Here is a 13655-nt window from a genome sequence, read left to right as displayed (position 1 = left end):
GCGCAGCCGTCAGCCAGGCCCCCACCCCCAGCCCCCACCCCCACCTGCGGCCAGCCAGACCTTGGCCTCCCCGAAGACCACGTAGGTGTCTGAGGCCGGGCTCTTGAAGACGTCTGGCTTGGCGATGACAAAGAGGATGTTCTTGGACTTCTGGATGGTGATCCTGGTGACACCCTGGATTTGCCGCAGGCCCAGCTTGGACATTGCCTGGGGGCAGAGCCGGCTCAGACCTGGGCCAGGGTGTCCCAGGCTGGGGTGCGGAGGGGGAGGCAGCACGCTGACCGGGGAAGGAGAGGCCTACCTCCAACTCTGGGGGACCCTCTGTGGGCTTTGGGCCCACCCTACCCTGGGTGTACGTGGGGCCCCGGCGTGTACTAGTGTTTGGAACTGTTTTTACCTGGCAGTCCCTCCAGAGCCACTCATCGGCCATTGGGTCTGAGGGGCCCCATTATTTGGCACACCCCTCCTGGTGAAGCACCCCAGCCTGGCCCCCGCACCCACCTTTCGGGCCTTCTTCTCACTGCGACTCTGCTTAGCTTTGGCGACCGTCTCCTCACTGCCACCGCCTGCCGGGGCCTGGGGAGGACAGGGTCTGAGCCCCCAAGGGGAGGGTGAGGAGGGGCACCCTCCCGGGGCTGTACCCTCCCCTGGCCAAGCACCTGAGCTGGGCACTGCGCGCCCCGTGCTCCCGACAGGTCCTGCTCCTCTGGTTCTGCCGACGACTCCCCATGGCTGTCGGAGTGCTGGGCCGATCCCTGGCCGGATCCCGGGGCCCTGGGTGGCGAGTCTGGGGAGTGGGAGGGGTGTGAAGACGGCCTCTGCCTTCTGGCTTGGTCCCCTGGCCCCCACCTGCCACCTGTGGTGCCCTGCCCAGGACTGTGCTCTGGCCAGCCCCCTCCCCACCTCACCTCCACTCACCTTCCTCCAAGCTGTCCTGGTCATCAGGCTGCTCGAAGGCTGGGGGCCCTCGGGGGCTGGGAGGCACTTGGCAGGGGGGCGAGATCCGCCAGGCCTGGTCTTTGGCATGGGTGTTCCCCGCGGGGGCCGTTTTGGGGCTGAGGAGGGGGGAGTGGGGCGGGAGGCCCACTCGATGCCCAGTCCCTGGAGGCTTCATGGTTCCTGAGAAGGCAGCTGCTGCCCGCTGGGCTCCTGCCCGTGGTGGCTGGAGACCTGGAGAGCCCGGGGGCTCCTTGCCCTCCACCAAGTCTTCCCTGGGGCCCTGGCAAGGGCAGGGGGTGAGGGGTGCCTCTGTGGGGACAGGGGGAGCGGAGGGCTCAGGGCCCAGGGGCCTGACTGGGGGCTCGCTGGGCAGGCCTTTGACACGGCTCTTTTGGGACTGTGCTGGGGATGAGCTGGGGGCTCTTGGTGCTGCCTGTGCACATGCTCCACTGTCTGGGCCCAGCACAGGCTCCTGCTGCAGAGAGGGTGCTGGTGAATGGGGGGCAGGCTGTTTAGGGCAGCCCCTCTCCAGCCTGGGTGCAGACCTCGGTGGGGACTCTGAGCCGTGGCCCGGCCCTGCCTCCGAGGCCACAGGAACCGGAAACCCGAGCCCTGGGTTTGCTCTTGCCTCTGGCGGGCTCTGGCCCACCTCAGGGGGAGCGGCGGGATGTGCCCTCCTAGCCCCCTGGGGTGCTGGCTCAAGGCCCCCAGCCCGCCGATTCTCACCCTTTGGGGCCAAGCAGGGCCCAGCTGCATTGACAGTGCGCACACCGGCCCCAGGATGGACTCCCCACTTGGATGCTGCTTCCTCTTCAGTGGAGGCAGGCATGGGTGGGACTGTGGTCTCCGAGACAGGCTTGGGGCATTCTAGGGCCTCTCTGGCAGGTTCTGGAGGTGCTGGGGCCTCCACAGCAAGCTCTGGGTATTCTAGGTCCTCTGTGGTAGGCTCAGGGAGTTCCAGGGCCACTGTGGCAGAGTCAGAATGTTCCAGAACCTCTGTGGTATGCTCAGGATGTTCCAGGGTCTCAGTGACAGGCTCAAGGTATTCTGGAGCCCCTGTGGCAAGCTTAGGAAGTTCTAGAGCTTCCGCAGCAGGTCCAGCCTGTTCTGGGGTCTTCATGGCAGGCTCAGAAGGTTCTGGGGCCTCCATGGCAAGCTTAGGAAGTTCTAGAGTCTCCAGGGGAGGCTCTGGGTGTTCCAAGGCCTCTGTGGCAGGCTCAGAGTGTTCTGGAGTCTCCATGGCAAGCTTAGGAAGTTCTAGAGTCTCCATGGGAGGCTCTGGGTGTTCCAGGGTCTCCGTGGCAGGCGCAGAGTGTTCTGGGGCCTCTGTGGCAAGCTTAGGAAGTTCTAGAGCCTCCGTGGCAGGCCCAGCCTGTTCTGGGGTCTCTGTAGCAGGCTCATAAGGTTCTGGAGCCACCATGGCAAGCTTAGGAAGTTCTAGAGCCTCTGTGGCAGGCTCTGGGTGTTTCAGGGCCTCCATGGCAGGCTTAGGAAGTTCTAGAGCTTCTGTGTCAGGCCTAACATGTTCCAGGGTCTCTGTGGCAAGTTCAAGGTGTTCTGGGGCCTCTGTGGTAAGTGTAGGAAGTTCTGGAGCCTCTGTGGCAGTTTCTGGGTGTTCCAGGGTCTCTGTGGCAAGCTCAAGGTGTTCTGGGGCCTCTGTGGTAAGTGTAGGAAATTCTGGAGCCTCTGTGGCAGTTTCTGGGTGTTCTGGGGCCTCTGTGGCAACCTTAGGAAGTTCTAGAGCCTCCGTGGCAGGCTCTGGGTATTCCATGGTCTCAGCAACAGGCTCAGGATGTTCCAGAACCTCTGTGACAGAATGTTCCAGAACTGCTGTGACAGGTTCAGAGTGTTCTGGGGTCTCAGTGGCAGGCTTAGAATGTTCCAGAACCTCTGTGACAGGCTCAGAGTGTTCTGGGGCCCCCGTGGCAGGCTCAGAATGTTCCAGAACCTCTGTGACAGAATGTTCCAGAACTGCTGTGACAGGTTCAGAGTGTTCTTGGGCCCCTGTGGAAGGCTCAGAATGTTCCAGAACCTCTGTGACAGGCTCAGGGTGTTCTGGGGCCCCCGTGGCAGGCTCAGAATGTTCCAGAACCTCTGTGACAGAATGTTCCAGAACCGCCATGACAGGTTCAGAGTGTTCTGGGGCCCCTGTGGAAGGCTCAGAATGTTCCAGAACCTCTGTGACAGGCTCAGGGTGTTCTGGGGCTTCCGTGGCAGGCCTAGGATGTTCCAGGGTCTCAGTGACAGACTTAGGGTGTTCCGGGATCTCTGTGGCAGACTCAGGGTGTTCTGTGGCCTCTGTGGTAGTCTTGGGGTGCTCCAGGGCCTCCATGGCAACCTTGGGGTATTCTGGGGCCTCCGTGGCAGGCTGTGGAAGGTCTGTGGCCTCTGTGGCAGGTTCAGGGCATTCTGGGGCCTCTGTGACAGGCTGTGGGGGGTTTGCAGCCTCCGTGGCAGACTTGGGGGTGCCTGCAGTTCCCCTTGACGCCCAGAGTGTCCCAGTGTCTGCAGCCAGCTCCACCAGGCTGCCATCCGGCTGGGCTTCGTTCCAGGCCAGAGGTTCCAGACCTCCAGTGCAGCTTGTGTCCCTCTCTTCAGGTGCCGGCCTCAGTTCCAATGTCACTTGTTCTTCCTGCTGGGCTGTGATGACCACAGGCTTGATCCCTGGGGTGCAGTCTGCATCTACATGCAGGGTTGGAAGGCCGGCTATAGGGGTGGATCCTCGGCCTGAGGGGAGGCCTGTGTCCTGCGGGGACCAGGGTGGGGCCACAGAGTCAGGGTCCTGGCTTGCTTCTTGCTTCATGGTCTGTGGAGAGTGTGGGCTTGCCGTGAGGCCCATTTCTGGGGCAGTGCAAGGGGCCAGGTCCTCCAACCACAAGGGCAGAGGCGTGCCCGCGGCAGGTGCTGGACCTGGGATGGAGACTGGCTCCTCCCCCCATGCCTGAGAGGTCACCTCAGTGAGGTCTGGGGCTTCCTGCTGGGCGGGAGGGGCTGAAGCAGTGGCAGCAGCAGACACCCCGTCTGAAGCAGGGGCCGACCCCGTCTCCTGGGCACCCCGTTCCTGGCTGGCCTCTCCCTCGGAGACCCCAGGAGCAGGCTCCCCAGGACCGTCGTGCAGCAGGGCGGCAGGCTGCGCATGGGGCTCCCCGCTGTACAGCCTCTCATCATCTGCCCCCGCATAGGAGGCAGAGTCAGGGTCAGATGAAGCTGCCGAGGTGTCATCCTGGAAGGCAAAGGCCTCGTCCATGCCCTCGGTGATGGAGAGGTCAGACAGCGACTGCAGGGAGGAGGCGAATGTGCTGTCATCCTCGCCCTCCCCGGCTGGGTCCCCTGTGGAGTCTAGGGCATCCTCCTCCTCCTCCTCCTCTTCCACCTCCTCAGGGGCTCTCGGCGTCACCTCCACGGCCTCCACCTGAAACAGGAGGCTGCCCCGGAAGGGCAGGAGGGAGGCGGGGATCATGGGGTCGTTGGCCAGGAAGTCCAGTTCGAAGAAGTGGCCGTCCTGGCTCCAGGAAGAGCTGCTGTCCGCTGAGATGCTGGACTCCGGGGACGGGGGCCCGGGGGGCCCGGCGGGGGGCAGCTCCTGCTCATCTACCACAGAGCCTGGTGGGGAGAAGCCCCAGCCCGAGGGGACATCTAGCCCTTCAGCCGGGGCCAGCAGGCTCAGGGAACAGGACGGGGACGAGGTCCAGCTGTCCCCATCAGCAGTGATGTAAGAGCCCGAGGGTGAGGCCGGCGGCGAGTCCCCCAGCTCCGCCTGGGTGTCCCAGGCATCCCTGCAGGGCTCCGGGCCGAGGAGTGGGGCACAGGCCATCTCGGTGGGGGTGGAGGGAGGCGTGAAGTAGGAGTCAGGGTCTGGGGCAGGGCAAGGCACAGGAGGGTCACCCTGAGAACACAACTCGGGGGGTGGGTTCAGGCTGGGGTGCCCACCTTCCCGGTCCCTGAGCTCTGGCAGGGCCGCCCTGGGCAGCAGGGGTGCCCAGCAGGTCTCCTCGCCCATCACGATCCGGGGCTCCAGGGTGGCTGGAAGGGGACCCCCGGCGGGCCGGGCCTCGGGGGGCCCAGGGCCGGGGCCAGCTTCTGCAGGGACCGCCCAGGCCGAGGGGGTACTGCGCGGCCCCACATCCCAACTGGCTCCCTCCGGTGGGGGCCGGGTGCCCGGCTTGCTGGGCAGGAACTCGAGGGCCAGGCGGCCAGGTCCTGCGCTCAGGGCACAGTGCTCCAGCCGGTCCCCTCTAGGGGTGGAGGCCGCGGCCACATCACAGGATGACTCTGTGGAAGAGAAGGGTGTGAAGAGGGCGGAGGGCGCTGAGGGGAGGGCAGGGAGGAGAGTGACCTGGGACCACAGCATCTGGCACAGGGCGTAGGGTGTGGCACAACAGGGTGGGGGGCAGGGGGGCAGCCATGCACATTAACAGGTGCCAGGTTCCCTCTGAGGTTCCACAAAGGTGAGGCCAGTACCCATCTCCTCAGGTGCCGGCTAGCTGGCCCCCTGCCCTCAGTCAGCGACCTCTGGTGACCTCCAGGAACAGAGGCCCCACACTCCACTGGCCTGGGACACTGGAGGCCTCCTGGCGCCTGTGATGTGGGGGTTGGGCCTCTCTTCCTCCTCTCTCTCCTTGCTACCTCCTCCTGGGGCCAGCCTGCCCTGCCTGCACCTGCTCCCAGAGCTGACGAGAAGCGGGACACTGTGTGCGTGTCCTCGGGCTGGGGTGGGAGGCAGTGGCAATGCTGCTGTGGGGATGGGCCCTAGGGGCTGTGGGTTTGTGGGGCCAGACGGAACTCTCCATGCTGGCAGTGGCTCCTTGGGGCTGGAAGGGCCAGGAACACGGGAGTGGGCCCCCTGGTGGTGTAATGGGGGCCTGCCCTACCACGCTCACCCCACAAGTACCTCTGTGCCCGCTTTCTGGCTTCTGTCTGCAAAGTACAATATTCGCCAGGCTTAGAGAGGGAAGCTTTCACGAAGGGGCAGCCCCTCCCCAGCCTGCCAGCAAGCCTGCAGCCCTGGCTGAGCCCAGGGGCCTTCGGTCCCCCGCCGTGTGACAGACACCCAGCCCCTGGAGGTGGGTGTGGTGGGCGGGGTTGGGCGGAGACAGGGCTCTTGGCACTGAGCCCAGAGTGGTGCCCTTGCTGACCTGCTGCACTGGGGCAGGCAGAGGGCAGAGCTGGGCCAAGGGGGAAGTGGAAGGTAAGCCAAAGGTCAAAGGTTTTTGTAACCATCAAGGTCACAAGTAGCTGAGCAGAGCCAGCTGGAAACCCTGGGTCTGAGGAGTTCTAGCCTCCACCCACTTTACTGGACCCCAGAGGGAGGCCGGGCCCCTGGGCCCAGCACTGGCCACATTCCTGGGTGACTTATATCCAAAGCAAGGTGCCCTTCGCCCCCCAGGAGCCACACATGGCTGACCTCCTGCTGGCCACCCCAGCTGGTCCTCCCAGACCCAGGCAGGCCCCCTCGGCCTCCACCAACAGTGCTGACCTGGCCTATCCTAGAAGGTGGGCCTGCACTCCAGCTCTGGTGCCCCAGATCCTGCTCCCCCAGGGTACCCCGGTGTTTGCAGCGGCCCCTCTGCCTTCCCTAGGCTCCGGCTCCTGTCTTGTTCTGCAGACTCAGGCCCAACCAGTCACCAGGTGGCCTTCAGGCATCTAAGGGCCATGAGTCCCTTTGAGTCAGCTGACACCTGAGCCGCCCAAGACTGCCTGGGCCCAGGCTCCTATAAGACAATGGGGCGGCGGCCCAGAGGGCGGGATGCGGGCCGGGAGCCCCAGAGCACGGGGATGCTCGCCGCCCCTCTGGTTGCTTTTGGCTCCTGGAGGACATCCCGATTCCGCCCGCCCTTCCCCGCAGTCCTGAGTTGGAACTTGCGGGCCGTTGGGCAGGGGGGTCAGAATTCAGGTGCTCGAAAGGGCAGGATGCCAAAAGGACCTGGGAGGGGTGGGGAGGGGGCTGGCTGGAAAAGGACGGAGAGGGACGGGCAGGGAGAGGCGGAGGGCGGCCGAGACACACGCAGCAGCGAGAGCCCGAGACCTCACCTGTGCGGGGCCCGGGCCCACCCGCCTCCGGCAGCAGCAGCTCGGCGCGGGCAGCCTCCCCGGGCATGTCCTGACCGTGCGCCCTTCCCTCGGTTTGTCCGTGCGTCCAGCCGGCCGAGCCTGCGCGGCCACCGCCCCTCTGCCAGGGGGTGGGGGTCAGCGGATGATGTCAGAGGCGCCCCGCCTGCCCCGGCGCCCCCAGTGAGCGAGTGAGCGTGCGCGTGCGCTCGGAGCACTGCGGAGGGCCGTGCAGGGGGGAGGCGGGATGGGGGTGCGGCCTCCCCTCCTCCCCCGAGCCAGGCTGCGCTCTGCTTGCACGCCGCGCGGCCCCGCCTTTCCCGCAGCATCTCCGCCTTTAACGGTAGGAGCCCGACCCCATGGGCCATCACCCCTAAGCCGGGCCTGGCAAAGGCCGGGTGGGGACGATCGCCAGAACTCTGGCTGCAGGGGCCTGGGCGCTTTGGGGGAGGCGGCTCCGCGGTCCTGGTGCCCGTCTTCCTGCGCCTTGCCTCCATCGCCGAGGTGAGTGGAGCCGCAGCTCCACGCTGATTGGCTGATCCTCGCCGTCGGTCTCCGTGGCAACCGCCTCCCAGCTCCATGGAAACCGGAGAGCATGGAAACCAGCGGGAGCGCCACGGGGAAGGCGGCCCCTGGGGAGGAGGATCGGCGGCCAACCCGGGTTCGCGGCCGGGTCCGCGGCCCCGGCTCAGCTCGGGCGGAAGACGAGGAGACACGGCTTCCTCCGCTCCGGCCACACCCCGGGGGCGCTAGCGCTCCGAGCCTCCCTGAGCTGTGCCATTGCTCCCAACCAGGCCCTCCCGCGCTCGCACCCGTCCAGTGCCAGGCTCCGGCCCGGGGACACAGATGACCATTGTCACCACCCCAGAGCTGGGCGCGGGCAGGGAATCAGAGCGGCCATTGTCGCCGGCGGGAAGTGTCACCATCCCGCCCCCCGCCGCGTCTGCCCCTGGCGCCATCCTGGGCGCACTCCGGGGCTGGCTCCCTGCCTGCACCAGGCCCCAGCCGCGTTGCGTTTGCCCTGAGCCTTGGGCCTGCATCCTGTCGCTTCCTGGCAATTCTGGAGACCCGTCTGCCTGGTCCCCCTGATGGGTGCCCCTTCTTCTCTTCCTCCCCTTCCCCCACACCCTTCATCCTCACCTCCCAGGCTTTCCTAAGTTGCCTTCTTCTAGGGCCTTTCACCTTTGGCCTTGACAGGCCCCCTCCTGGCTCCCACTACACTGCCAACCGCCTGCCACCTGGACAAAAGACTTTCCCAAAACTAAAAGCCTTCAGCAGTCTTGAGGGGCTCCCAGTCTGGACCACACGGCATAGGCTTGTCTCTCTGCCCCTCCTGACCAACCTAGCAATAAATGCAGGAAACACAGGCAACCAAAACAGGGGTGCCTGGGCAGCTCAGTCCGTCAAGTGACCAACTCTTGATCTTGGCTCAGGTCATGATCTCAAGGTTGGTGATTTCAAGCTCCGAACCCCCCCTTCCCCCTGCCAGGCTCTGCACTGATAGTGCAGACCCTGCTGCTTGGGATTCTCTTTCTCAAAATAAAAAAAAAAAACATTAAAAGAGAGAGAGGGGGGCGCCTGGGGGGGCTCAGTCAGTTAAGCGTCCAACTTTGGTTCAGGTCATGATGTCACAGTTCGTGGGTTCAAGCCCCAAGTCAGGCTCTGTGCTGACAGCTCAGAGCCTGGAGCCTGCTTCAGAGTCTGTGTCTTCCTCTCTCTCTCTATCCCTCCTCTACTCATGCTCTCTGTCTCAAAAATAAATAAGCATTAAAAAAAAAAACCAAGGGAAAAGAGTATTCAAAGAATACATAATGATAGCTGAAACTTCCCCAATTAGGCAAAGAATAGAAACTTACATCTTCAAGGAGCTGAGCACATCTCAAAGATGATACATAATCTAAGGCAACTCACATCTGGACGCCTGACCTGTGACATGTGAGTGCTGAGGACAAAATCAGGGAAGGGGCCTAGAGACCCCCGGAGGGATGAGAGAACCACCTTGGACTTCTCCCTTCCAACCAGGGAGCCCCCTGCAAGGTATGTCTGCTCCTCCCTCTCAAGGCTTCAGCGTGCTCCCTTATCCTTCCCCCTTCCTTTGTTGAGAGACAAGCTTTTCCTGGGTGTGTCCCTGCGGCCAAAGCCAGCGCCTGCCTTCTCCAATGACACTTTCTCTCAACGCTTGACAAACCTCGTATCTCCTGCCTCCTGCGTGGCTCAGTCAGTGAAGCGTCTTCGTTTTGACTTTTGGTTTCAGCTCAGGTCATGATCTCACAGTAGTGAGACTGAGCCCCGTGTGGGGATCTGTGCTGAGTGTCGATCCTGCCTGAGATTCTCTCTCTCTCTCTCTCTCTGCCCCTCCCCTGCTCATGCTCTTTCTCAAAAAAAAAAAAAAAAGTAAATCCATTAATTAGAAGGCAAAGATTTGCAGAGTGGATACAAAAGCAAGACTGAAGGCACCTGGATGGCTCAGTCAGTTAAGCAGCCAACTCTTTTTAAAGAAGAAAAACATTTTTAAAAAGTTTATTTATTTTTGAGAGATAGAGCGTGAGCAGGAAAGGTGCAGAGAGAGAGGGAGACACAGAATTCGAAGCAGGCTCCAGGCTCTGAGCTGTCAGCACAGAGCTCGATGCGGGGCTTGAACTCATGAACTGCGAGATTGTGACCTGAGCTGAAGTTGGCTGCCTAACCGACTGAACCACCCAGGCACCCCAAGCAGCCAACTCTTGATTTTGGCTTAGGTCATGATCTCAAGTTGGTGAGACGGAGCCCTATGTGGGGCTCTGTGCTAAGTGCAGAGCCTTTTTGGGATTCTGTCACCCTCTCCCTTTGCCCCTCCCCCGCTTGTGCACATGTGCGTGTGGGCGCGCGCTCTCTCTCAAAATAATCATTAAAAAAAGAGCATGACAATTACATGCTGTTTATAATAAACTCACTTCAAGTCCAGTGACAGCTGTGCTGGAGGAACACAACAGAACAGGACACATAATACAAATGGTGACCAAACACACGACGACACACAGCCACAAGCAGGGCGGCTTGGTTCATGTGTGGCCAGGTGCACTCTGGGGCACAGGAGATGTGGCGATGACCAGCATCCCTTGAGGACACATGACAGCTAGTGGACCTACCAGGAAGACACAAAAAAACCCTACCCCCACACCCCCAGCTCCTGGAGCCCCAGAACGCATGCGGCAGAAGCTGGTGGAGCGGGAGCAGGGAGGCCGGTCTGCAGGAGCGGCTGAGGGCTCGAGCGTCAGGGCCTCTGGATGGAGCAGCCACCAGATGTAGGAGGGCCCACAGGGTGGTCCGCCGAGCAGTGCAGGGTGACCCTGTGGCCAATGTGGGAGACGTTCCCCAAGACAGATCAAACCGAGGCCGTAAGGCAAGCGTCAACACGTTCCAAATAACTGAAATCACAAGGTTTGTATTCAGACCACAAGGGCCTCCCACAAAGTCAATCAGCAAGAGGAAAATTCCCAAACACTGGGAAGAAAACCAAGCTCGTAAAGGATCCTGGGTCAAACTGCAAGTGCCCCACACAGAATTGAGGGGCACCTCGGGGGGCTCAAGTGGTTGACTTCGGCTCAAGTCATGATCTAGCAGTTCATGGGTTCGAGCCCCCACGCCAGGCTCTGGAGCCTGAAGCCTGCTTCCAATTCTGTGCCTCTGTCTCTCTCAAAAATAAAACATCAAAAATTGAAATAGAAACACAGAACTGGATAAAAATAAAAACACGAGACATGAGAGTGTGTGGCCTGCGGCTAAAGCAGCACTGAGAACTGTATTTATAGCCCATCAGAGAAGAGGCAAGGCCTCCAAGGCATCGTAGGTCCCACTTCATGAAGCTTGGAAAGGAAGAGCAAAATAAAACCACAACAGGCAGAAAGAAGGAAATAATAAAGTCTGGCGCAGAATTCAGTGAAATTGGAAACAGGGAAAGAGAGGAAATCAATGAAACAAAGAAATGGTTCTTTGAAGAATTAACAAGATCCACAAACCTGTCACGAGGGCTGACAACAGTAAAAAGAGGGAAGACACAAATGACCACATGGGGAGTGCGCTAGGGGCTGGAAGGTTAATTCCAGTCCACCTGATGGGGCCGCCAGAAGCCTGGAAGCCAGGTCAGATGTTATTTCTGGGAGCACCAGAGTGACGCATGAAGTTGCAGAGGCAAGAGGAAAATTAAAACCCATCAAATTCCAGCAAGCAAGGTGAAAATAGATAATCGAATAGTCCTGTAACCGTGAAAGAAATTTAATATTTAATCTGAAAGCTCGCCCAAAGAAACTTTCAGGCCCAGATGATTTCACTGGAGAATTCTACCAAGTATTTAAAGTAGAATTAACATCAATTTAAAGCAGTTTCTGCCTGGGGCACTCGGGGGGCTCAGTCGGTTAAGTGTCCGAGTCTTGATTCGGCTCAGGTCATGATCTCACGGTGTGTGGGTTCAAGCTCTGTGTTGGCCTCTGTGCTGATGGTGCAGAACCTGCTTGGGATCCTCTGTCTCCCTGTCTCTCTGCCCCTCCCCTGCTCTCTTTCTTTCTATCTCTCAAAAACAAAACAAAACAAGACAAAAAACCCCTAAACAATTAAAAAACAATAAAGTAATTTCTGCCAGAAAACAGAAGAGGAGGGAATACCTCCTAACTCATTTCCTGAGACAATTTTGTTTTTATTTATTTTTTATTTGAGAGAGAGAGAGAAAGAGAATGGGATGAGCTGGGGAGAGGGGCATAGGGGACAGAGGTAGAGTATTGATTAGTATGCAGGCTCCATGCTGGGCACTGAGGTGGGGCTCGATCACACAACCCTGGAATCAGGCACTGAGCCCAGATCAAGAGCCAGACACTTAACCGGCTGAGCCCCCCACCAGGTGCCATGAGACAGGTTAAGTACTGTTACCAAAGCAAGACAAAGACAGCACCAAATACAAACCAACAAAACACTACAGCCATGAATTTAGGCACAAAAGTTCTCAATAAAATATTGGGAAATCAAATCCAACAATGTACAGAACAATCACACACCTATGAGCAGGTGTGCAGGGCGGCTCAGTGTGTGAGAAGCATTCAGTGTAATCCGCCAGGCCCACAAGCTGGAGAAGAGAACGCATGTGATTGTATCAATCACACAGTCCAACAGCTCTTCTGATTGTAAGACTTGTGGGCAAGTTAAAATTGACTTGATAAAAATCATATGTAAAAGCCTTACAGTCGCCGCCCTGCTGGGCACCAGAAGACTGAGCGCTGTCTGAGGCCAGGCCAGGACAAGGGCCTCCACTCCTGCCCCCATTTTCAGCACGGGGGTGCAGATTCTAGCCCCACAACGGGGCAGGCAAGGAAGTTAAGGCAGACAGGCTTCCAGAATGGAAGCATGAGGGGCTCCACTGGCCAACATTCCCGCAGAACTGGGGAAATCATTCGACCAACAGCTGAAGCTCCTGGAAGTGGTCTGATGTGCAAGTCAAACAGTGTTGAAGAAAATCTGTGCCAAGTTAGCAGGAAAGCAGAGGGTCCGTGGTATTTGGGCTCCTGCTCATCAAGGCAGAGACTCCACCCGATGGGAGGCCACAGAGCATAGCACCCGCCCCCCAGCCTTTCCTGTTCTGAGCTGACACTTGCTGCAGGGAGGTGCTCAGTCCCAGGCAAGTGCCACCAAGGTGGGGCGCCCTTCCTCTGTTTCACCTCCACTTGTGGGAGGGAGACTGTCTCTTGGGTGCGGTGTGCTGCAAGCCTGCCCCCACAGCCCCTCTCAAGGCCATGGCCCCAAGCCTCCACTGAGGGCTCAGCTCCCCACCGGGGGCGTCTCTGCCAAGCTTGCCTGGAGCCCCTCCTGGGCTGAGATTCTGCCAGACCGTGAAAGGGTGGCTCCCAGTTCCTTCCCGCGGGACCTGGCTTCACTTGCAGCTGAACATGGGGACACATCAACCTAAGCACCCTCGGGACAGTAAAAGATGTGGTCAAAGGCACTCTGGAGAAGACTCGCAGAGCCAGCGAGCCGCAGCCTGGACAGCAGGCCGGGCTGACTGGGGCACAGCCATAACCTCCCCCAGGAGAAGCAGCAGAGCTGAGCACTGCAGGGCAAGGGAGCGAGCTTCACCCAAACAACCGAGCCTGTCATCGAGCAAACGAGCAAACGACAGTAACAAGCCCCAGAGGAGAGGGGGTGCTGGGCCAGAACCCACAGTTGTTACAGTAGTTTATTTAAAATGCCCAATTGCCAACAAAACAAGACCAGGCACACAAAGAGGAAAGTCTGGCCCAAATGCTGGTGAGAAGGCCAGCAACGGATGCCCTGCGTCACAGGGAAAGACATCGAGGTGGCCATTCTAAGTATGTTCACAGCTAAAGGAGAGCATGATTAAAGAGGCAAAGGCAGGCCTGATGATGAGGTCGAAAGTAGAGAATATCCATCAGGGACAGAGATGATGACATTCACTTCAGGGGCTGAGCAGAAGATCTGAACGGAGAGAATTAGTGAACTTGAAGACAGACACAGGAGAGTATGCGAGCTGGAGAAGAGAACAGAAAAATGAACAGAGCCCCTGAGGGATGTAGAACACATTAATGGTGCCAGCACGCGTGGACTGGGCACACCAGGAGAGGGGAGCGCTCAGAGAAGGCCAGCTGCCAACATCCCAAGCTGAAATCACTCACACCACCATACAG

At 59.8% G+C, this 13655-nt stretch overlaps 1 protein-coding gene across 1 annotated transcript in view; it reads right to left on the bottom strand.

Annotated features, from left to right (window-relative positions):
* The window catches only part of NACAD (NAC alpha domain containing), a 7674-nt gene extending 376 nt beyond the window's left edge, over nt 1–7298 (bottom strand). The window contains exons 1-6 of the mRNA XM_029919239.1: nt 6970–7298; nt 1666–5211; nt 919–1248; nt 660–787; nt 502–576; nt 45–207 (exon numbers count right to left, since the gene is read on the bottom strand). Coding sequence (XP_029775099.1) covers nt 45–207; nt 502–576; nt 660–787; nt 919–1248; nt 1666–5211; nt 6970–7036 — 4309 coding nt within the window. The 5' untranslated portion in view covers nt 7037–7298. The remainder of the gene's footprint in view (nt 1–44; nt 208–501; nt 577–659; nt 788–918; nt 1249–1665; nt 5212–6969) is intronic.
* Between the last annotated feature and the right edge of the window lie 6357 nt (nt 7299–13655).

The sequence above is a fragment of the Suricata suricatta genome, chromosome 2 (genome assembly GCF_006229205.1).
Source record: "Suricata suricatta isolate VVHF042 chromosome 2, meerkat_22Aug2017_6uvM2_HiC, whole genome shotgun sequence".
Lineage (NCBI taxonomy): Eukaryota > Metazoa > Chordata > Mammalia > Carnivora > Herpestidae > Suricata > Suricata suricatta.
This window is presented reverse-complemented; position numbering and strand designations above follow the sequence as displayed.